Source organism: Tamandua tetradactyla, chromosome 3, assembly GCF_023851605.1.
Source record: "Tamandua tetradactyla isolate mTamTet1 chromosome 3, mTamTet1.pri, whole genome shotgun sequence".
Lineage (NCBI taxonomy): Eukaryota > Metazoa > Chordata > Mammalia > Pilosa > Myrmecophagidae > Tamandua > Tamandua tetradactyla.
In genome coordinates this window covers 189,191,707-189,215,205 of record NC_135329.1, presented here as the reverse complement: position 1 = coordinate 189,215,205, position 23,499 = coordinate 189,191,707, and the positions used below count along the sequence as shown (strand labels likewise).

At 36.0% G+C, this 23,499-nt stretch overlaps 1 protein-coding gene across 7 annotated transcripts in view; it reads right to left on the bottom strand.

Moving 5' to 3' along the window:
• The window catches only part of SPAG16 (sperm associated antigen 16), a 1,149,776-nt gene that overhangs the window by 517,856 nt on the left and 608,421 nt on the right, over positions 1 to 23,499 (bottom strand). For all 7 annotated transcript variants that reach the window (XM_077155025.1, XM_077155020.1, XM_077155022.1 and 4 more), the window contains one exon: positions 20,499 to 20,684. In XM_077155025.1, coding sequence (XP_077011140.1) covers positions 20,499 to 20,684 — 186 coding nt within the window. The remainder of the gene's footprint in view (positions 1 to 20,498; positions 20,685 to 23,499) is intronic.

Sequence of the window (23,499 nt, the reverse complement as noted above, 5' to 3'; positions counted from 1 at the left end):
TTCCTAGAAAGGGTAGTCTTAAATATGCATTTAGAGGGAAAAAATATAGGTGGATTCTTGGAGAAGAATCTAGAGGAAATTCAATTCTGAGGAATTGCATGAAAAAGGTGGGGATGAATAAGATACTAGTGAGAGTCAGCAGAAATAATCTAGAAAAGGAATATGGGAATTTACTGAAGGTCAGGAAAAGCAGGTGCAAGTGTTTCCAGATTAGAAAAAAAAAGGGATTGGCAAAGCAAAGGAACTAGAATAACCAAAACAATTTTGAAAAGTAAAATAAAAAATGACTAGAAGAATCATACTACTTGACTTTGACTTAAATATAGGCACATTAATCAGCACTGTGTGGTATTGGTATAGGAACAGACAAATAGATCAGTGGAACAGAATAGCAAATCCAGAATACAGACTACAAAAGGATAACCAACTGATATTTTATTTCCTTCACTGAAATGCTTTTACACCTTACTCAGCAGTTGGGGATTTTGTTTATTTCTACTTATAAATTTTTAGAAACTGGTGTTGGAATTGGAAATTCATTAGCAAAATTCCTCTATCTAAAGCTCACATCCTGTTTAAAAGTTAATGCACAGTGGATCATAGATCTACATGTAAAATGCAATACTGTGAAACTTTTAGAAGAAAACAGAGAAAATCTTCATGACATGGAATTAGGCAAAGATATAATACACATGACACTAAAGGCACGATTCATAAAAGAAAAAAGAAATCAATAAATTAAACGTCTTCAAAATTGAAAACTCTGCTATGCAAAGATTCTGCTAAGAGGATACGACAAGTTAACCTCTTTACAGACAGGAAGAAATACCTGTAAATCACCTCTCTAACCAAGGGTCTGTGTCCAGATTATATGAAGAACTTTGAACAAAATGCAACAATATGAGAACAATTAATTAGAACTAGGACAAAATACTGAACATATAGTCCATCAAAGAAGATATGGAGTTGGAAAATAAGCATATAATAAGATGTTTAACATTATTAGACACTAGTGAAATGCAAATGAAAACCCTGATGAGATACCCGTTAGAATGGTAAAAAAAAAAAAAAATACTGATAGTACTAAATGCTGAAGATGTGGAGAAACTAAATTTCACATATGTTGCCTGTGGGACTGTAAAATAGTACAGCCACACTGTAAAACAGTTTTACAGTTTTCTTACAAAGTCAACATACACTTAATATACCAACTGTATTAGTTAGGGTTCTCTAGAGAAACAGAATCAACAGGGAACACTTGCAAATATAAAATTTATAAAATGTGTCTCACGTGACCGCAGGAACGCAGAGTCCAAAATCCACAGGGCAGTCTGTGAAGCCGACGACTCCGATGAATGGTCTGGATGAACTCCACAGGAGAGGCTCACCAGTCAAAGCAGGAATGTGACCTGCCTCCTCTGAGTCCTCCTTAAAAGGCTTCCCTGATTAGATTAAGCATCACTCATTGTAGAAGACACTCCCCTTTGGCTGACTACAAATGGAATCAGCTGTGGAAGCAGCTGATGTGATCATGATCTAATCCTATGAAATGTCCTCATTGCAACAGACAGGCCAGCGCTTGCCCAATCGGATAAACAGGTACCACAGCTTGGCCAAGTTGACTCATGTCCCCAACCATTACAGTCCACCCCTTGTCAACTTGGCAGCCATATATATATATCACCTTAAACCACACTTAATTTCCAAATGAAAACAATAAAGCACACATTTTTTCCTTTTACCTGACAATACTCAATTGTCCTGCATATACTGGAAACACATTAAATCTCTCCAGAATAGAGCTCAAATCCTTGGGCAACATTCATTCTTAAACTTGATATCTTACAACTTAAATAGTATAACATAAATAAAACAGTATTACAGTCCTCGTTTCTGTAACTGATCACGTGGTCAAAGTTCATATTTATCACTACCTTCTTCCACTACTCACTCCATGTTCCCTTTACCCTCAGCAAGCACTTCAGCTGGCCATGGTTCTTTGCCTGGTGGGGTGACCCAAACCTTCATTCCTGAAGTTTCAGAGCCATTAGTAGTCCTGCCTGGATTGCATTATTGCAGTTTTCCATTGATTTTAATCACAGGGCATGGTAGTACTAAAAGATGCCCTAGGGGATCTCCTATATTCAAAGAAAACTCTTCCTTACCTCCATTATGTAGTTGCAATCCCACTTCCTTCTGATAGTCAGGGTCAATTACCCCAGACAATAATGTAATCCCCTTCTTGGCTTGTTGACCCAGGGGCATAAGTAGCCCAAAGTGACCAGGTGGCAGTTTTAACTTCCAGTTCACTGAAATCATTGTTGTTTCTCCTGGAGAAAGCACATCCCGTTTTGGAACTAAAACCTATGGGCCAGCAGAACTCAGGGTAGCAGGGTCAGGAAGCAAAAATTTTCCTAGTGGATCACTAGGGGTAATAGTGAGTGGTACCACACCCATTTCCACCCCTTGTTTCCTGGACCCATGGATCCTGGCTATGGGAGAAACAGCACCATACAGCGGATGCTGATTCAGAGCATACATAGCTTCCTGGAGAACATTACCCCAGCCTTTCAACGTATTGCCACCTAGTTGGCACCGTAATTGAGTTTTCAAAAGGCCATTTCACCATTCTATCAATCCAGCTGCTTCTGGATGATGGGGAACATGGTAAGACCAGAAAATTCCATGAGCACGTGCCCATTCCCACACTTCATTTGCTGTGAAGTGTGTTCCTTGATCCGAAGCAATGCTATGTGGAATACCATGACGATGGATAAGGCATTCTGTAAGCCCACGGATGGTAGTTTTGGCAGAATCATTGTGTGCAGGGAAAGCAAACCCATATCCAGAGTATGTGTCTATTCCAGTTAGAACAAATTGCTGCCCCTTCCATGAAGGGAGTGGTCCAATGTAATCAACCTGCCACCATGTAGCTGGCTGGTCACCTCGGGGAATGGTGCCATATCGGGGGCTGAGTGTGGGTCTCTGCTGCTGGCAAATTGGGCACTCAGCAGTGGCTGTAGCCAGGTCAGCCTTGGTGAGTGGAAGTCCATGTTGCTGAGCCCATGCATAACCTCCATCCCTGCCACCATGACCACTTTGTTCATGAGCCCATTGGGCAATGACAGGAGTTGCTGGGGAAAGAGGCTGACTGGTATCCACAGAATGGGTCATCTTATCCACTTGATTATTAAATTCTCCCTGTGCTGAAGTCACCCTCTGGTGTGCATTTACGTGGGACACAAATATCTTCATGTTTTCAGCCCACTCAGAAAAGTCTATCCACATACTTCTTCCCCAAACCTCTTTGTCACCAGTTTTCCAATTATGGTCTTTCCAAGTCCCTGACCATCCAGCCAAACCATTAGCAACAGCCCATGAGTCAGTATACAAACACACCTCTGGCCAGTTTTCTTCCAAGCAAAATAAACAACCAGGTGCACTGTTCGAATTTCTGCCCACTGGGAGGATTTCCCCTCACCACTGTCCTTCAAGGACAGCCCAGGTAGGGGTTGTAATGCTGCAGCTGTCCACTTTCAGGTGGTACCTGCATATCGTGCTGAACCATCTGCAAACTAGGCCCGAATTTTCTCTTCCTCAGTCAATTCACTGTAAGGAACTCCCCAAGAGACCATAGCTCTGGTCTGGGAAAGAGAAGGTAATGTGGCAGGAGTGGAAACCATGGGCATTTGTGCCACTTCTTCATGTAACTTACTTGTGCCTTCAGGACCTGCTCTGGCTCTATCTCGTATATACCATTTCCATTTCATGATAGAGTGCTGCTGTGCACGCCCAACTTTATGGCTTGGTGGGTCAGACAACACCCAACTCAGGTCTCATGGTAACTTGGTGGCCCATGGTTAAGCGTTCAGTCTCTACTAAGGCCCAGTAGCAGGCCAAAAGCTGTTTCTCAAAAGGAGAGAAGTTGTCTGCAGCAGATGGTAAGGCTTTCCTCCAAAATTCTAAGGGTCTGTGTTGTGATTCTCCTATAGGGGCCTGCCCCACTCCTGGTACCAAGATGTATTAGTTAGGGTTCTCTAGAGAAACAGAATCAACAGGGAACACTTGCAAATATAAAATTTATAAAAGTGTCTCACGTGATCACAGGAACGCAGAGTCCAAAATCCACAGGGCAGGCTGTGAAGCCAACGACTCCAACAGATGGTCTGGATGAACTCCACAGGAGAGGCTCACCAGCCAAAGCAGGAATGTGACCTGCCTCCTCTGAGTCCTCCTTAAAAGGCTTCCCTGATTAGATTAAGCATCACTCATTGTAGAAGACACTCCCCTTTGGCTGATTACAAATGGAATCAGCTGTGGAAGCAGCTGATGTGATCATGATCTAATCCTATGAAATGTCCTCATTGCAGCAGACAGGCCAGCACTTGCCCAATCAGATAAACGGCTACCACAACTTCACCAAGTTGACACATGTCCTCAACCATGACACCACCCAACCATTGCACTCTTGGACAAATATCTTAGAGAAATGGTTTATGCTTACACAAAAACTTGTACATGAATGCTAATAGCAGCTTCATTTACAATGTCCCTAAACTGGAGACAAGTTAAATGTCCTTCAAGGGGTGAATAGATAAACTGTGGTAATTACTGGGCATTGACAAGTTTGAATTATTGATGGACACAATAGTTGAATGAATCTGAAAGACATTATGCTGAATGAAAAAAAAAACAGTCTCAAAAGGTCACATACCATATGCTTCTACTTATATAATACTTTTAGAGTGACAAAATTATATTGAAGGAGAACAGATCAGTGTTTGCTAAGGGTTGGAGCTAGGGGAAAGGTATAATGATTAAGTGGTAGCATGAGAAAGTTTCTTTATGGTAATAGAACAGTCTCTGTCCTGGTTATAGTGTTGGTTGCCTCAGTTAACCTAATCTAAACATGTGATAAAATTTCATAGAATTATGCAACCAGAAAACAAAAAGTGTATATAAAACTTGATGAACTCTAACTAAGGTCTGTGCCTGAGTTAATATCATACCCATGCCAATTTCTTTTGACAATACACACTGATTATGGAGATATCATTTGTGAAAGCTGGATGAATGTTACATGGGAACTCCCTTTAGCATTTTGCAATTTCTTGTGAGTATTAAATTATTTCAAAATAAAAAGTTATCTAAAAAGTAATGGAGTCCATATAAAATTTACTGAGCAGAGATAGCCTAAAAGTACTTCGATAATCTATTTGCAAGAACTGAGACTAGAGGTCAAACTCCATTTTCTCCTAGGAATGATGTTAAAATTCATAATTAAGTTCCAAGGTCAACTGAAGAAGGATCAAGTCCAGTGTATGAACATTTGTAAGAGGGTGACTAAAGCAGAATTAAAGATTATAGAAGAGGGTGAATAGTTTGCAAAACAGTTGCCATTACTCCTCTGTCTTAGTTTTTCAGATGCTATGAGAACCACTACAAAACGGGTTGGCTTAAAAAAATGGGAATTTATTGGCTCACAGTTTTGAGGCTAAGAGAAGTCCAAAATGAAGGGTATCAGCAAGGTGATGCTTTCTGCTCAAGGTCTGTAACATTCTGGTGCTGTCTGCTGGTGATCCTTGAGGTAATCCTTGGCTTCTGTCCTGCATTGAGTCATATGGCAATGTCCTCTCCATTTTCTTATGGATTCTCCTGGCTTCCACATTATGTTCACTTCTGGTTTCTGGCTCCCCAGTACTTTTCTCTGAATATGTCTGAATTTCTTCTGCTTATAAAGTACCCCAATAGACAGGTTAAGGTTACCTTCATTCATTTGGCCCCCACCTTAACTAAAATAGCTTCTTATTGAAATTGTATTCACAATGGATTCATTCCCACCAGAATACAGATTAAGATTAAGAATATACATTTTGAGGGGTACATAATTTAACCTTTCACAATCTCCTTAGATGTAATCTCTTGGATAATCACCTCCCATTATTTGGGCCACGTGATTAGCTTTGTTCAACAGGACGATAGAAGCATAAGCTAAAACATGTTCTTGCATATTGGGTCTACCTTCTTTTGCTGCTGAACCCTTTCTGCCAAGGATAAGACACTATATGAAGAGTGACCCCAGACCTCCCAGCTATCCCAGTTGAGGCTTCAGACACATCTTAGACCACCAAGCATCAGTTAAGCTAGTCCACACGAGAAGAACCATCTAGTTAATACCCAGAGAGAAAAAAGTAGAAATCATTGATGTTTGATGGTTGGAAGATAAAGTTCTCTTCTGATTGCTTCTATTTTCTTGGTGAAACAAACATTCTGGTCGTCAGTTCAAAGGGAGAAGGAGTGGGAAAGGTATAAGGTATTTAAAGATAGGTGAGAAAAAGTATGAAATATTAATCTCAGATAGTACAAAATTAATTGATAGAGGAAATGTAGTAGGATCCAATTTGTGAGCTGTGGCTATAAATAAAAAGCAAGGCCAGTCAGCAAGGCTGTTTTTCTCTAGTCATGTTCAACTGGCCAGATGCAGATACAGAATAAGCAGATAATTTGGTTTAACCAGAGTTGGGGAAGTGTGGAGGAAGAGAGGAACACAGGTATTATAAACTGTGGGATGAGAGGTCACTGCGATAGACGCTGACATCCACTCCAGGTAAGAAGGGGTAGTAAGAACAGGAAGGGGATTATTGGGGTCAAAAAACAGTGGTGGAGAAAGTGAATTGCCCATTCCAGTGGAATTAAATAATTGTTGGTGTGGATGGTACTAGAGTATACAGTCTAGAGAGACAAGAGATAAGGAAAGAGAATAAGAAAACCTAAATCATGACTTTGGAAAGTTGTTGGAGGTAAGGGGGTGAAAGAACTGGTAGGCCAGGGTATTGGATGAATTTCCTGCTTGGATCTTGATATTGCAATCAATAAAGACAATAAGTCAGGGGCTAAATTATTCAAAATATTAGGGGGTTGATCAGGATGTCAGTATATGACTGTAAAATGGAGGAGTGGTAAATGGCACAATCTCAAAGCATGTCCTTCTAAGAAGCAGTGGTTTGAGGAGTGGACAAGAAAAAATGGTCTAGAAATAACAGTGAAGAGTAAGGAGGGAACATCAATTGTTAATTTATTTTATATAAATAATGAATGCTTATTTGTTTCCCAGTATGTTCTAAGCTCTGTTTTGGATACAAGGAAAGTATGAATGAAGAAAGTGTCCAGGGCCAGTGGTAAGTGAGCTTTTTGGGTGTTTCGAGAACAAATTTTACTTTATCCTTTTACAAATACAAATTAATATATGACAGATGTATGCAAAAATATAATAAAGTGAATGTATGCACTTCAAAGACAGTGTCTACATGCTTAATATTCATTAGGAGCTGTAAATCTATTGGGGAGGATTGTGGAGGAGGGGATTACAGGATCCATTAGAAAAGAGAAACAAGGTTCTCAAAGGATTACCAGTTTAAGCAAAAAGATGAGTAGATTTAGAGAAGAAATTGAGGATATAGAACATTTTGCTGATGGTAAACACTGAATTCCAAACCATACAGTAGAAGGGAGATCAGAGCAGAGTGAGAAATGGATTCTGCATGGAATAAAATGGCTGGCATTTTTGTGGTGACCCAGATAAACACAGCTGTTAGGTCTAGGATAGGATTAATCACAATGGCCTCTTAGGGGACGATGAACAGTCAGTTCCAATTTGTGGATTGGGCTCTTGGGCAGTTTGTAGTAGTAAGGACGTTGTGCTGGTTTGAAAAGAAGTATGCCCCCTAATAAAAGCCATGTTTTAATATAAATCTCATTTCTTAAACATAGAATAATCCCTATTCAATATTGTATATTTGAAACTGTAATGAGATCATCTCCCTGGTTGATGTGATTTAGTTAAGAATGGTTGTTAAACTGGATTAGGGGATGACATGTCTCTACCCATTTGAGTGGGTCTTGATTAGTTTCTGAAGTCCTATAAAAGAGGAAAGATTTTGGAGAATGAGAGATTCAGAGAGAGCAACACTACAAAGCACAGAGTCCACCAGCCAGCGACCTTTGGAGATGAAGAAGGAAGATGCCTCCCGGGGAGCTTCATGAAACAGGAAGCCAGGAAAGAAAGCTAGTAGATGACGCTGTGTTCGCCATGTGCCCTTCCAGCTGAGAGAGAAGCCCTGACTGTGTTCGCCTTGTGCCTTCTCACTTGAGAGAGAAACCCTAAACTTCATCGCCTTCTTGAACCAAGGTATCTTTCCCTAGATGCCTTTGATTGGACATTTCTTTAGACTTGTTTTAATCGGGACATTTTCTCGGCCTTAGAACTGTAAACTAGCAACTCATTAAATTCCCCCTTTTAAAAGCCATTCCATTTCTGGTATATTGCATTCCAGCAGCTAGCAAACTAGAACAGACGTGAACATAGATAGTAGACCATGACAATTCAGACTGAAGAATTAATGTATTGTTGAAGAAATCACTGAAAGCTCAAGTTTAAGATGTTGTAACCCACTTAGAAATGAGTGAGGAGGAAATGAGACTGCATATACAGTAAACATGTTTGGTAATTAACAATGTTATTTGTATAAGAGATTTATAACTCATAAATCAACGAATGTTAAGCATGCAGATGGTATCTTTGGGGTGCATACATCTGATTTATTATTATAGTTTTGCATATACCTATTCATATACATAAACTAGTAAAGTTAATTTTTTCTGGAGATACTGACATTAATATTCCCTAAAAATTGTATTTACTTTGTCACATAATAGCTATAAAAATATAAAATGAAAAAGAAATTTACATCACCTCTAACACTGGAAGTATCAGTTTTATAATCCTGTCAAAAAGCTGGGCAGAGTCAATCAAGGAAAAAAGTGCCAAATATCTAATTTTTTTGTAGTATTTATGGCCTTTATGTCAAGGTATTATGCTTCTAGGCTAAAACATTGCTTTTTTAAAATGAATATTTAGATAATAGCTATGTATTTGCAACAGCGAATTTGAGTATTGAATTTGTGGATAAAAATTTTACTTTAACATGTATTCAAACAATAATCCATATAACTATTATTAACTCATTCTAAATCATCACAATTAATTTTTTAATGTCTGCACTGCTTAGCATAAATACAAAATATAATTGGATACCTCTGAATCTCTCTGTATACTTAAGAAATCTTGTAATTAAGGTATACATTTTGCTAGCCTGAGGTAAAACGTTTTAAACATAAGCAGAGTGGGATACAACATTTCTTAGTATAATTATTTCTGACATCTCTGAATCGCATTTTAGATTGTTCCTTTATTTTAATGCATATTATTCTAAACTTAATAATTTCAAAAGAAAAAGACAGTCTCATCATAGCCCCAGCCAAATAGAACCCTCACAGGAAAGTTCACTCTGCATACCCAAACTGCTTTCAACTATCTTAACTTGGTGGCTGACGTGTGACAGGTACCTACAGGCTACAAATAAATACCAATGAAAAAAAAGTCACCTTTGGAAATATTAGAAGACTAAGCACCGTTTTTAATGTCCACATCATTGGTGGATTTTTACCCCTGTAGCTCTTTCTAATAGTACAGAACTAGAATGGCCTCACACACTCAGAAAGCTAGTCACTCTCCGTGGGCCTTGTTTTGCATTTCTAAAAGTAAGGAGTTAATCTTTTGATTAACGATCCTAGTCAGAGAGCTCGTCTAATGATTTATGTGGTATGGATAACCAGTGCTACCCTCCTTTATAATGGGAGCGCCTCAAGGGTAGGGGCTTTATCTCATTCAGGGCTGTATCACCAGCTCCATGGATGTGTTTTGGCATGCAGCTTGGTAAACAGTGAATAACTGAATGAAGAATCAATTTCTTAGTAAGAGAAGGAAGTTTAGTAATTCCGTGGTCAAATCTAGAAAATGATTCAAGAAAATATTGGCCAAACTGAGAGGAATGACTTTTCCGGAAGGTCAAATCCTGCTAGAGATACTGGTTTCTGTAGGTCCTATTTTAGGTTTGAGGTTGTCCAAAGGTCAGGCCACAGGACAACTATTCTATGTTCCTTGACCAAGGATGTTCTCCACCATTTTTCGCCAAGGACACATGTTAACAAGCTATTCTTTCATTGAGACTTGTTAGAACTGTGCACGAACCCGACAGTTAGTTTGAGGTACTATTATTCAAAATTTCTATGGAACTTACATTTACTAATGTTTTATTCAAGAGAATAAACTTACCTTCATTATGCAAATAGGAAATGTTTCTTGTCTAACAACATGGTTTTATATAAGAAAGTATTTAGTTTAACTCCACCTAAAATTTTATTGCTTGCTATTTTTATATCAATTACTTTATATTTTTTATTTTGATTTGATTCACTTGGACATTCTATTCATTTCAATAATGACTGAAACAGATCTCAAAGTTTTCTTTAAATGAAAACCATTTTAACAATTCCAAGAAGCATGATAATATTTACTGTCTGCTGTCTTAGTTTTGAAACAAGTTGCATTTTAGAGTCATAGAATAATAAACACATGAAATATCATTTAGATGAGATCATATGTAAAATATTTAAGATAGCCAAATATTTCTATTTCACTCTAAAATTAATTTTAATGAGTATTTAAACACTGCATTAATACTAATCATATAAACACGCATATCCAATTTAAACTAAAATTTTTAAGGGTGTGATTTTAGTTTTTAATTCATGTGTGCTATGACTACGCATCACTTTATTTCAACATACATTAATGAATAAATATATTGAAATTCTTTTATTTATTAGCTTTGAGCAGTACTAAGACTCTTCTACTGGCAAGACAATTTTTGTTGGGGGCAGAGAAGAGGTATTGCATTTTTTATATTTTAAGCACTTACTTTCATTGATGGTAATAGAGCAATAATAAATCATATTACAAAATACATATATTCACCCCTGTTGGAATATTCCAGTTCCATCTATATTCAATAAAATTATTTCTAATATATAGTTCACCTGATTTTGTGAGATAACAAACAGAAAGTATCCCATATTTAGTGCAAGTTAGATACAAATTATATGCCTCATTCATATGAAATAGTATGTCCTATATACATTTACACGACTAAACTTTAAAATTTTAATGACATATATTTTTCTTATTTATTGACCCATGTGCATGGATACAAAAGAAGGTTTCCATTACCGCAGTGGACACTTGTTTAAGACATTCTTCACACCTACACATACACCATATTGGTTGTGAGAGAGCACCTCGACTTTTTTTCTTGAAATAACTTTTATTATAATACCATGTTTTCAGATTAATCATACTAAAGTGCCAACATGTTGATGAAGTTTCATCTGGAAATGCATCTTTTTTTTCATATTCAGATATATATTTCAGAGCTGTTAATTACATTCACAATGTTGTGATAAAATCACACCATTTCCAAAACATTTCCATCATTCCAATGGAAACCCTATATATTCTTTTTTTTTTTTTTTTTCACATGGGCAGGCACCTGGAATCAAACCTGGGTCCTCTGGCATGGCAGGCAAGCATTCTTGCTTGCTGAGCCTCCGTGGCTCACCCGAAACCCTGTATATTCTAAGCCTTCACTTCCTATTCCCTACCCACTCCATCTCCTGGTAACCTGTATTCTAGATTCTAACTATGATTTTTCTTATTCTAATTATTTCAGATCAGTGAGATCTTATAATATTTGTCTTTCTTTGTGTGGCTTATTTAACTCAGCATGAGATCTTCAAGGTTCATTTGTGTTATCATAGGTATCAAGTCTTCCTTCTTTTTTATGGCTGAATAATATTCCTTACCTTTGTAAATTAAATCTGAGTTTTAGCTTTAATATTTTTTTCATAAAATAAACATATCTTGAATAGTGCTTATTAATTATGCACTCTTTGCAGGGGAGGTGATAGTGAAAAATATGATACATTATTTTCTTGTTCTTTTTTTCTTCATTTTTTGTGCTTACCTATATGTTTTACTTCAATAATCTTATCTATCATTTTAAGTCTATTTTTCAAGGAAGAACTATTTATCTGAATATAAATGAAAATATAAAATTATGTGATAATTGATTAATTATCACAATAGAACAGGGTAAATTGATAACAAGAGATCAGTTTAAGTATTGTACCATTTCTTAAAAGTAACATTATCGCATTTCTAGTGTTACTTGAGCAGTCTATTAATACATTCCTTGGGTGCCTTTTCAAGCATGAGAAGCAAACTGAGGGCCCTTACAATACTAGGCAAGCATTAATGTATTAGTAATCTATGCCCTGAATCTAAATACCTCTTACATTACTATGTTTTCAAAGAATATTATATTGTCCTTATTCTCTAATATAGCCAGCTGTGCAAAGTGAATCACAAAAACATGAAATATATTATAAACTGAATGCTTAGCATTACAAATACTAAACTCCATTTTAGTAACTTGTTTGTTGCTATTCTATTTTGAATATTGACAATGAGAAGTAACTGTTACCCTGTGTGGTAGTTTGAAGCTGTTTGTACTCCATACAAACATGTTCTTAATGTTAATCCAGTCCTGTGGGTGTAAACCCAGTGTCAATAGGACCTTTTAGTGAGACTGGTTCAGTTTAGATATAGCCCACCTCATTCAGAATGAGTCTTAATCCTCTTGCTGGCATCCTTTATAAATAGAACAAATACAGCAATAGAGAAAGAAAGCCACACAACAAGAGACTGAAAGCAGTGACACTCAGAAGAGAAGGGAGAGACCAGCAGATGTGGCTATGTGTCTGGCCATGTGGCAGAGGAGCTCCTGCAGCCACTCCTGCAGAAAACATCACCTTGAAAAAGCCTTGATTTGGACATTTCCTCAGCCTCAGAACTTTAACCTAATAAATTTCCATTGTTCATGCTAAATCATTTATGATATCTGCTTTAAGTAGCCTAGGGAATTAAAACATCCTGCCTGAAGTAAAGCCACCCCCATTCCCTATTTCCAGTTAGAACATTCTCTGGATGCTTCAGCAATAAGGAAATAAATTTCTATTTTGTTTCTAGTTAATTTGTTATATATCTTAAGTCTGACTTAATAATATAATTTATAAGAAATGTGCAACTATAATCTCCATTTGTGGGATGCTGATTCAATAATTACAGTTTCATTCATACAACAAAACACTGAGAATCTCAATTTTATATCAGCACTGACCATATTTACTGATGAGAGTCAACATTGCTGATTGCAGTCAAGCTGATGGAATACAAATAGTATCTTCCTTGTGATTGAACTCATGGTCTGTCTGTTGTTTATATATTTACTTATTTAATAAATAAGTGTTGGGCATATACAATTTTTCCATGTATTGTCTAGTTGCTAAGCTATAGCAGTGAACAAAATAGACAAAAATCCCAGTCATCATGTAGGTAGAATTCTATTGTGAGACAATGAAAATAATAATAATTATTATTATTGTGTATAGCATTTTGAGATTATAAGATTAATGGAGAAAAATAAGACATCAAAGGTGAAAATAAATTGTAGGCATTGGAAAGGATTGAAATTTTAAACAGGATGGTCAGGGAAAGTTTCACTATGAGTTGACATTTGGGTAAAGATCTGAAGGTGAGACTGCAACTGTGGAGAAAAACTTTCAAAGGTCTTCTGAAGAGGGAACTCCCGTATGTGGTAGTGGCCTTGGTATGTTTGAGGAAGCCAATATGACTGGAGTACAGTGGTCAAGTGAGTGAATGATAGAGAAAAGGGAATTGTGTAGGTATATGCATTTAACACATTGTAGAGCCTTGTAGCCCATTTCCATGACTTTGACCTTTTGTTCTTGATGAGATAGGAAATTACTGGAGTGTTTTGAGCATAAGAGTCACATAATCTGTTTTACAGGATGACTCTATTACTGTGTTGAGATTAATGGGGAACAAAAGTAAAAGTAGAAGACCAGCTGGGAAGCTATTGTTATGATCCAGGCAGAAGATGTTTGAGATTTGACGCATCATGTAAATAGTGAAGGTGATGAGAGAATTGTGGTTATTCTGGATGGATTTGGAAGGTAAAGTTAGGAGTTGCTGGAGTATTGTTGGTTGTATGAAAGAAAACAAATGACCTGTAGCATTTTCAAACACCTGAAAGGCAAAAGGATCATTCTCCTTTACACTGAAGGACTAAAATGAACTTTATCCACAAAAGACATTTCAACTGGAATTCCAGAAACATCTGCAGAATTAGGACTGCCTGCACATTGTTCGCCTAATACATTATTTCTGTTGAAGAAAACTGCATGTTCCCTTCTTTCTACTCACATCGCTTCCTTTTTAATTTAATAATTCATTGGCCAATAATAACCCCTGGCTGGATGAAACGAGAGAAACAAATGGCTATAGGTAAAGGGAAAAATTAAAATTAGACAAAGGAAATGTGAAATATTAGGGTTCTGTTTGGTGAGTGTAGTTATCTTATTTAGTGATATGTAGTATTTTTCCTTTTGGGAAAAAATGCACCAAAGTGGCCACTAAAATGGAAGAAATGTATTTCTTTATTATAAAACCGAGGATTAAGAGGATTAAGACTCATTCTGAATGAGGTGGGCTATATCTTAACTAAACAAGTCTCACTAAAGGTCCTATTGACACTGGGTTTACACCCACAGGACTGGATTAACATTAAGAACATGTTTTTATGGAGTACAAACAGCTTCAAACTACCACACAAGGTAACAGTTACTTCTCATTTTCAATAATTGGCTTCTGAGATTACTCTAGGATTTTTGTCTATTTTGTTCACTGCTATAGCTTAGCAACTAGACAATACGTGGAAAAATTGTATATGCCCAACACTTATTTATTAAATAAGTAAATATATAAACAACAGACAGACCATGAGTTCAATCACAAGGAAGATACTATTTGTATTCCATCAGCTTGACTGCAATCAGCAATGTTGACTCTCATCAGTAAATATGGTCAGTGCTGATATAAAATTGAGATTCTCAGTGTTTTGTTGTATGAATGAAACTGTAATTATTGAATCAGCATCCCACAAATGGAGATTATAGTTGCACATTTCTTATAAATTATATTATTAAGTCAGACTTAAGATATATAACAAATTAACTAGAAACAAAATAGAAATTTATTTCCTTATTGCTGAAGCATCCAGAGAATGTTCTAACTGGAAATAGGGAATGGGGGTGGCTTTACTTCAGGCAGGATGTTTTAATTCCCTAGGCTACTTAAAGCAGATATCATAAATGATTTAGCATGAACAATGGAAATTTATTAGGTTAAAGTTCTGAGGCTGAGGAAATGTCCAAATCAAGGCTTTTTCAAGGTGATGTTTTCTGCAGGAGTGGCTGCAGGAGCTCCTCTGCCACATGGCCAGACACATAGCCACATCTGCTGGTCTCTCCCTTCTCTTCTGAGTGTCACTGCTTTCAGTCTCTTGTTGTGTGGCTTTCTTTCTCTATTGCTGTATTTGTTCTATTTATAAAGGATGCCAGCAAGAGGATTAAGACTCATTCTGAATGAGGTGGGCTATATCTAAACTGAACCAGTCTCACTAAAAGGTCCTATTGACACTGGGTTTACACCCACAGGACTGGATTAACATTAAGAACATGTTTGTATGGAGTACAAACAGCTTCAAACTACCACACAGGGTAACAGTTACTTCTCATTTTCAATAATTGGCTTCTGAGATTACTCTAGTCATTGCCATTCATATCTCATTCCCCCAAAAGGGGGAAAAATAAAAGTGATACATATCACCCCTTCAACGATGTTCGGAGAACTTAGTGACATGGTCACACCTAACTAAAAAGAAAGGCTGAGGAATGTTTTTAGATATTAAAAACCAGTGAGCAACTAATATGAAGAAAAAAAAAATAGATTTGGATGAACAGCTAGGAGTCTTTGCCATAGTTTGCCCTTTTATCCAAATATCTGTGCTCACCTTTCTTGAACATAGACAGTGCTCACTGACTCCCTAAAGGAGATAACACAAAGTCTCATTCATTTAGTCATTGCATGTGTCTCAGAAGTCAGGGTCTCAGGATGAGATCTGCTCTCTTATAATATGCTCTTTTGGCTTCAGAGATGTTTCCTTTCACTGGTGACCAATGAAATAAAAAAAAAAAAATTTCTGTTCTCCTAGAAAGTCCCACCTACCATAAACAATATATAGAGGTGAAGCATGGACAGAATAAGTAAAATACAAATTCCAATACAGGAAATAGGAGTAAAAAGGAAGCATATGGTATCCTAGGCAGGCATCATGAGGTACCACGTGATGGCACTGAAAAAAAGTTTCTTGATTGACCACATTTTCTGCTTGAGACAAGCTCCTCTGCCCATTGTTCTTTGCGGTCTCTGGCTTTGATCCATGGTGGATTCTTCCTCATCCATTATCCTCTGTGCCATATATGAGGTAGGGACTATAGTTTATGTTTTTCTTGAGAACTGTATAGCACTCAAAATTCACTTCTTTTGAATGCAGGCTCGAGATCCTGGAATTCTTTTTCAGTTTTAAGAGTCAGGGGGTCATTAAGCTAAACTCATGGTTTTCTTGTTAATTCCATTCTTTCAAATACTTAGTTAAGTTCCTAACATATTTCCTTCTTGTTAATCCAATGTGGCAGTAACTACAAAAGTGTATTTCTAAAGGTGCTTATTAAGTCTACTGTATTTTTCTCATTCACCTTAATCTTAATGGCATCTGAATTGATACTTCTGTAGATAATAACAGCAGCCTTCCCTCCCACTTTTTGGGGTCAAGAACCTGTTGCCCATACAAGTCCCTCTGTTTCCCTCCATCCTTGACTACATACCACTCAATTCTTGCCTGTGTAATACCTTGCTAAAAACAGATGGGGCAGCCACACTCAGTAACACTTTGGGTCTTTCCAATTCCTTCTCCTCAAGCTAGAAACTAGACAGACATATGGTCTACTGTCTACATATTGGTGTGACTGTCTAGTGTAGCTGTTCAGTGAAGTAGCCCAACTATTCTGGAAGAACAGGAGCCAGGAATAAACCAAATTACCCAATCTGAAATTAGAAATTGCATATGCATTCTCTGATTTCCTCAAAATTGCTGAAATTTTTAATTGCTTATAATCTTATTGAGGGCAGTGATGGAGTCTTAACCTTATGTAAGTCTTGGCTTTATGTCTATAATACAGCTTAACACAGTATTAAGGTATTTTATGAATGACTATTGATTAATTTTATGCACAAATGCCTCTAAAGAAACAGAATTTTTATAGCCTATGATCTTATTTTTATTTTATCATATCATTTTCATCATTTTATAGGTTCATGTAGGATGAACAATACAATTAAATTATAGTTTGTTTGGAATGTGACTGGGACAGGGTGAGCACTTTCTTCATGTGATTTGTTGATTCATTCCTCATTCATTTATTCTACCACCCTGCCCTTTGTCAAGCACTCTGTGCTTAGAAAACAATGGTATGTGTGTGTTCACATGTGTATGTGTACCTTAGGACTGATTTTATTTATTAATTATTTCAAGTATATTTGAAATTTAAAAATTATGGTAGAAATCAAAGACCACTAATTGAAACATATGCATATATCCAGTGTATATATATATATATATATATGATCATTCAGAAAATCACCAAATCTGCAAACAATACTTGTGGAGTATAGCCTCATCCCAGCTAAGAGTGCCACAGATATTCTGATTACTAAATGTGGTTCTTGACCTGGAATTTTTACAGTTATTTTACTTCCAACTGGACCAATTTTCTGGTGACGAATTAATCAGAGGGCCTTACCAGGTAATGGCTAATCTAGGAAAAGTTTCAGGGCTAAGATTATGATAACCACTAAAGGATTTTGAGACTAAGTTAGGAGCTTAAAGGGAAGGGTGGAAGGTAAAGGAGGAGAATATTCTAAACTAAGAAAGAACATATGATCCAGCATAGAATAACTTTCACCACCACCCTCTTATCAAATTAATCATCTCTTCCCTTAAGTCACCAAACCATTTCTAATCAGCTATGAACATTTAAAATAAGATACTACTTTTAGACACATTTATAAAATATTGATTCATGAGTATTCGTAAATTACAGCTGAGTGCTTTGATTAGAGCTGAGTGCTCTGATTGTTTTTCTATAGCCACTTATAGAAACAATTTCTTAGTTGATATTTGTCAATATTTTTCTACTACCTCAACTTCAAAATTGGCATTAAATTATGTGGGCTTGATAATGAAGGTGAGCTCTTGACACCGAGGGATGTCTGAAGTTTAAAGGATTTGACATTAATCACGTGTGATTTTGATCTGTTATATCACTATCTGCTGGTCATCAATAAATAGCAGTATTTGGATATGAGGGTCATGGGAAAAAATGTGAAGTCAAAGTGTTTGAAATCCTATGTAAGGGTGTCTAATGGAAACCAGCTTTTTTATCACAGTTTAAACTTTGTGAATGGTCAAGATGTTTAAAGATAAACTATATTTTAGAATAGGCACAGTCTTCTGTTAGCAAAACCAACGATGATAAAAATTAAAATTAAATGCTAGTGTTAAAATTCCAAGTAATGTTTTTAACTGTTTAGGAAATTTGGTCACAGAATAGAAAAACATAATAAATTAAGAGTTTCATATAACTGATCATTCCAGGTAACTGAATTCTATCTATCTGAGGATTAAATCATACAAATTAAATTGTCACTATTTCAGTTAGAAATAGTTCTAAAATATATTACCCAGAGTTATTTTTTCATTCCAAGTATGCCAAAAATTTCTAGCTGTATCTTTATAAATCATGTGAATTTTTCTACTTATCTACTTTATCTTTCAAGGTCCAGTCATGAGACAGAACTTGGTTCTATTACTTTAAGAGAAAACATTTAATATATAGGCTTATTAACTAGATATAAAGTTGTTAACTAGGTAATTGAAAAGGGAGAAAAAAGAACATTAAGGTATCATGGAGCAAGCAACTGCAAGAAGCAGCTGCCAGCCCTAGGACTGAGAGAACAAACGGAATAGGCTGGAATTACTCAAGCTTAGAACCTTGAAGAAGGGGACCTGAAGTTACAACTCAGCTCTTTGAGAAAGGGACACTTGTTGGTTGGTTTTTGTGTTTCTGAGTGAGGAAGAGATGCCTTGCAGGGCTGGGTACCCAACCTCTAGGGCAATCCATCCTCTGAGGAGGAGGTACCTATCAGCTGAAGCTAATGAATTTGATGGCGGCATGATGTGGCTGTTTCTGCAAGTGCTGGAAACATGTGGAGTGGATTCAGCTGCTGTGATGAGAAGTCACTCCTGCCGCTGAGGTGAAGAGTTGTTGAAGTGGTGCTTACTGGAATGAGTCCACAACAACCCCTTAAGAACAGACAAAAAGAAGCCAGTCCGTTTCTCCTCCAGTCTTATAGTTTCCTGATAGGATTCCTCATTGACAGAGTATAACAGAAAAATTGTGGTTTGCAGAGTCCCAGGTCCAACATCACAGAAGTAGAGTAGAGAAGGATGATTTTAGTTCTGAGAAGTAATAGCTTAACAACTAGCACATGGCCTGAGAAGATAATCAAATTATGCTTAGGATTTAGCATGCCCTTTCACCAAATCCTCCCAGAAAAACCAGTGACTTTTTGCTAGCAACTACTTTCCCTTTCTTCTAAACATGTACCCATGGTTTAAGGAAGAATAGAGAAAAATTGCCAAAGAACTTATTTTACACGATTCACAAATCAAGAGTGTTCACCTTGAGAGTGAATTCATCTTTCTCTTACAAAATATATTACAGTGGTTCTGCGATAATTATTTTCCTAAATTTTCAGGAGTCTCTTTTACTTATGTTTTCAATTTGGGCATTGTTTCAATGATCATTGTTATCTGTTCTTTGATGCATAATCATAATCCTTTAGGTAAAGAAATCAGCATATTAATTATAGCTAAATGTATTCTATTTGATTGGCTATCAGGATGTAATAATCATCCAGAAACATTTGGATGGCAAAAATAGTGATACTGGAAACAAAATGGATCTGCTTACAGTATATCCATTTCTATATCCTCATGTATAGGAATTTGTATACAATAAATTGCATTAGTCCTTGCAATTGTGAGTTGCCAAGAAACATATAACTGGGGAAAGTATTATAAACATATTCAAATTAACCACAAAGCAAATAATTATTTCTTATTCAGGTCCCTTAAACTTCTAGTTCTATCATACAGAGAGATAACATGCTTGAGGAAGGGCAAACTGAAATCCTAACTCCTTAAAATGAATATTTGTTTCTATTGGGCTTAGAACCAACCGATTCCCAATGAAGCAATTCTAATCTTATTGCACAGACTTGATTTTGACATGATATTTTTAAAAGAATCACTAAATCAGCATAGATTAATGGAGTTAGAAATGGATTTTTCAGATTATTTAAGTTGTTTTCTGGAAATCAACTAATAGTTTCTTTTTAATGATTTTTAGTGGCAGCATGTAGGGATAAAAACAAAACAATTTAACCCATATATATATTTATCAACAGAAAGGCTCAATAATGTTAAATAAATTCTTACCTATGAATATCCCAGATTTTACTGGTAGAATCCAGTGAGGAAGAAGCCACAAAATCCCCACAGGAGTGCCAGGTGCAGGACCACACTGCGTGGCTGTGTCCTTCAAATGTCAAAAGGCACGTGGCTTTAGATAGGTCCCATAGTTTCACTGTAGTGTCACCACTTGAAGTAGCCAATTTATTACCACTATTTTCAAAAACATAAAAGATAATGTGTTAAAAGTTAGTTTTGTAATGAATGTCTGCATTCTGTGCATTAATGTATACACAAACACACACACATATGAGTTATTTCTACTTTTACTGGCATATTTAAATTCCTAAATTTTGTTATCACATTTGATCTACACAATTAGATACTCTCTTGGATTGTTCAGTAATTCAAATTGATGAGAGAAACTGCTGTTGTGCATGACTTCTACATTAATTCATCAAATGAGTGTGTTTCAGCATGTGTTGGGCTCAGGGCAATGTGTTAGGCTCTGTTGATGATGTGCCCTTAGGGTGATTACAATTTAGACATGGTTTAATTTCTAAAACATAATACAACATAAAACAAGTAGGTCAGCATCACGTATATTTGCATTAATAAAATGCTCCACTAGCTTAGGTTGGATGATGAAAGAAGTAAGAAATAAGTAATTAGGTGGCTTTTTAGCTGTTTCAAGAGAGACAAAGGGGATTTTGAAGTGTTGGGTGATTGAAAATGTGTCATTGGATTTGCCATTTGGGTCATTAATAGATTGTTAAAAAGTAGAGGCTTTCAACTGGTAGACACAAAAGTTAGTTTAAGAAATGACTGGATGTCAATGACCTGTGCAGAAACAGACCTAAGTTTCTTGTATGTTTGTTTACTTGTTTTGCTGAAGTGTCAAATGCAAGGAATTTTACTGACATCATCCTGTCCATACCCTACACATTGCATGCTTCTCGTATGTGCTTCTTTAGTGACTTTCACTCCCTGAATTGTAATAAACTCTTTTTCTTTTTTTCCCTCTCTTCTGCCGTACTGTTTCTTGATGGAGAACTATTTCGTCTGTTTCTACAGCATCGAGCATTAGATAAATACTTCCATAATGAATATATATATATACATACATACATATATATATATATATATATATATATATATATATGAATGAATGAAGTTTTTCTGAAAATAAAAACGAAAAGGTGCCCAGTATCTCTAAGAGAGGAAGTGGCAGGACCAAGATATGTGTTTTGTTTGATTGCTTGTTTATTTTGCTTATTTTTTGCTAAGAGAAAGGAAAAACAGTCACTGTAAGAGAGATTGAATGTGCTGCAGAGAAAATGGATTATGGAGTGAGGACTTCTATAAAATTAGGAAAGAATATCTATTTTATTTTTCAAATTAGCATGTTAAAAAGATTATCATATGACACTAGTCCTTAACCAACAGATAGTCATTAAAAAATGTCCTTTCTTGTTCAGCTACTGTTATTTGTATATGCTATCCACTCAAAATTTTATTTTTTAATATCAAAGACTGAACAATAGATTTTCCTAAAAAATGAAAGCAACCAAAAATATCAAAAATAAAAATTTAGGCATTTGTCTTCCTCAAATCTGTCTTTCTGAGGGACTAGCATGCTATTATATGCAAAAATCATGATCTAGAGAAATTATTGTGTGGTATATTTCTGCCTGTGGCTGAAAATCCCTTTTGTACAAGTTTTATGCTTTAAACCATTTGTGAAGAGAATCAAAATCACAACTGGAATAATGACAACTCAAGTGAGTCCGTAGTATTTCTTTATAAGTGCCATAAACTGATATTTAGTCATCAGTAAATATAGACAGCAATCTCATAGGATCTTTTTTAATGTTATTGTGGCAACATATATATATCTATACATAAAACATGAAATTTGCCATTTTAACATGTTTAAGTATACAATTCTCTGACATTAATTATATTCACAATGTTGTACAACCATCACCGCTATGCATTTCCAACTATTTTTCCATCATCCTAAACAGAAACTCTGTACCTATTTAGAAATCATTCCCCACCCTGCCCTCCCCTCAGCCCTGGTAACCGCTAATCTACTGTCTGTCCCTATGAGCTTGCCAATTTTAGACATATCATACAAGAGGAACCATACAATACTTGGTCTTTTGGGTCTGGCTTATTTCACTTAGCATAATGTTTAAAAGTTTTTCATGTTGTAGCATTGATCAAAACTTCTATCCTTTTTATGACTGAGAAATAATAGTTCATTATATGTATGTGTTACATTTTGTTTATCCATTTATCTGTTGATGAACACAGGTCATTTCTGCCTTTTGTCTACTGTGAATAAAGTTGCTATTAACATTGTTGTGCATGTTTCTGTTTGAGTCCCTGTTTTCAATTATTTTGGGTTTATACCTAGGAATGGAATTGTCAATCCTATCTGTAACAATGTCAATCCTATTTATAACTTCCTGGAAAAAACACCAGACTGTTTTGCAGTGTGTACACCATTTTACATTCCTACAAGCAACACATAAAGGCTCCAGTTTCTCCACACACTTATCAAAATGTCTGATTATCCATTCTTTTTTAACAGTTGGTGTGAAGTAGTATCTCATTGTGGTTTTGATTTGCATTTCCCTAGTGGCTAATGCTGCTGAAAGTCTATTCATGTGCTTATTGGTCACTTGTATTTTATCTTTGGAAAAATGCCTATTCAAGTTCTTTGCCTATTTTTAAATTGGGCTATTTCTCTTTTTGTTGTTGTGTTGTAACTATATATATTCTGCTTATTAATCCTTTATCAGCTATATGATTTGTGGCTATTTTCTTCCATTCTACAAATTGTCTTTTCACTTTCTTGAGCATGTCCTTTAGTGCACAAAATTTTTAATGTTGAAGAAGTTCAAATGATCTATATATTTTTTCCTTTGTTGCTTGTGCTTTTGGTGTTATTTCCAGGAATTTATGATGAAATTCAACATCATGAAGATTTACCCCTATGCTTTTTTCGAAGAATTTAATG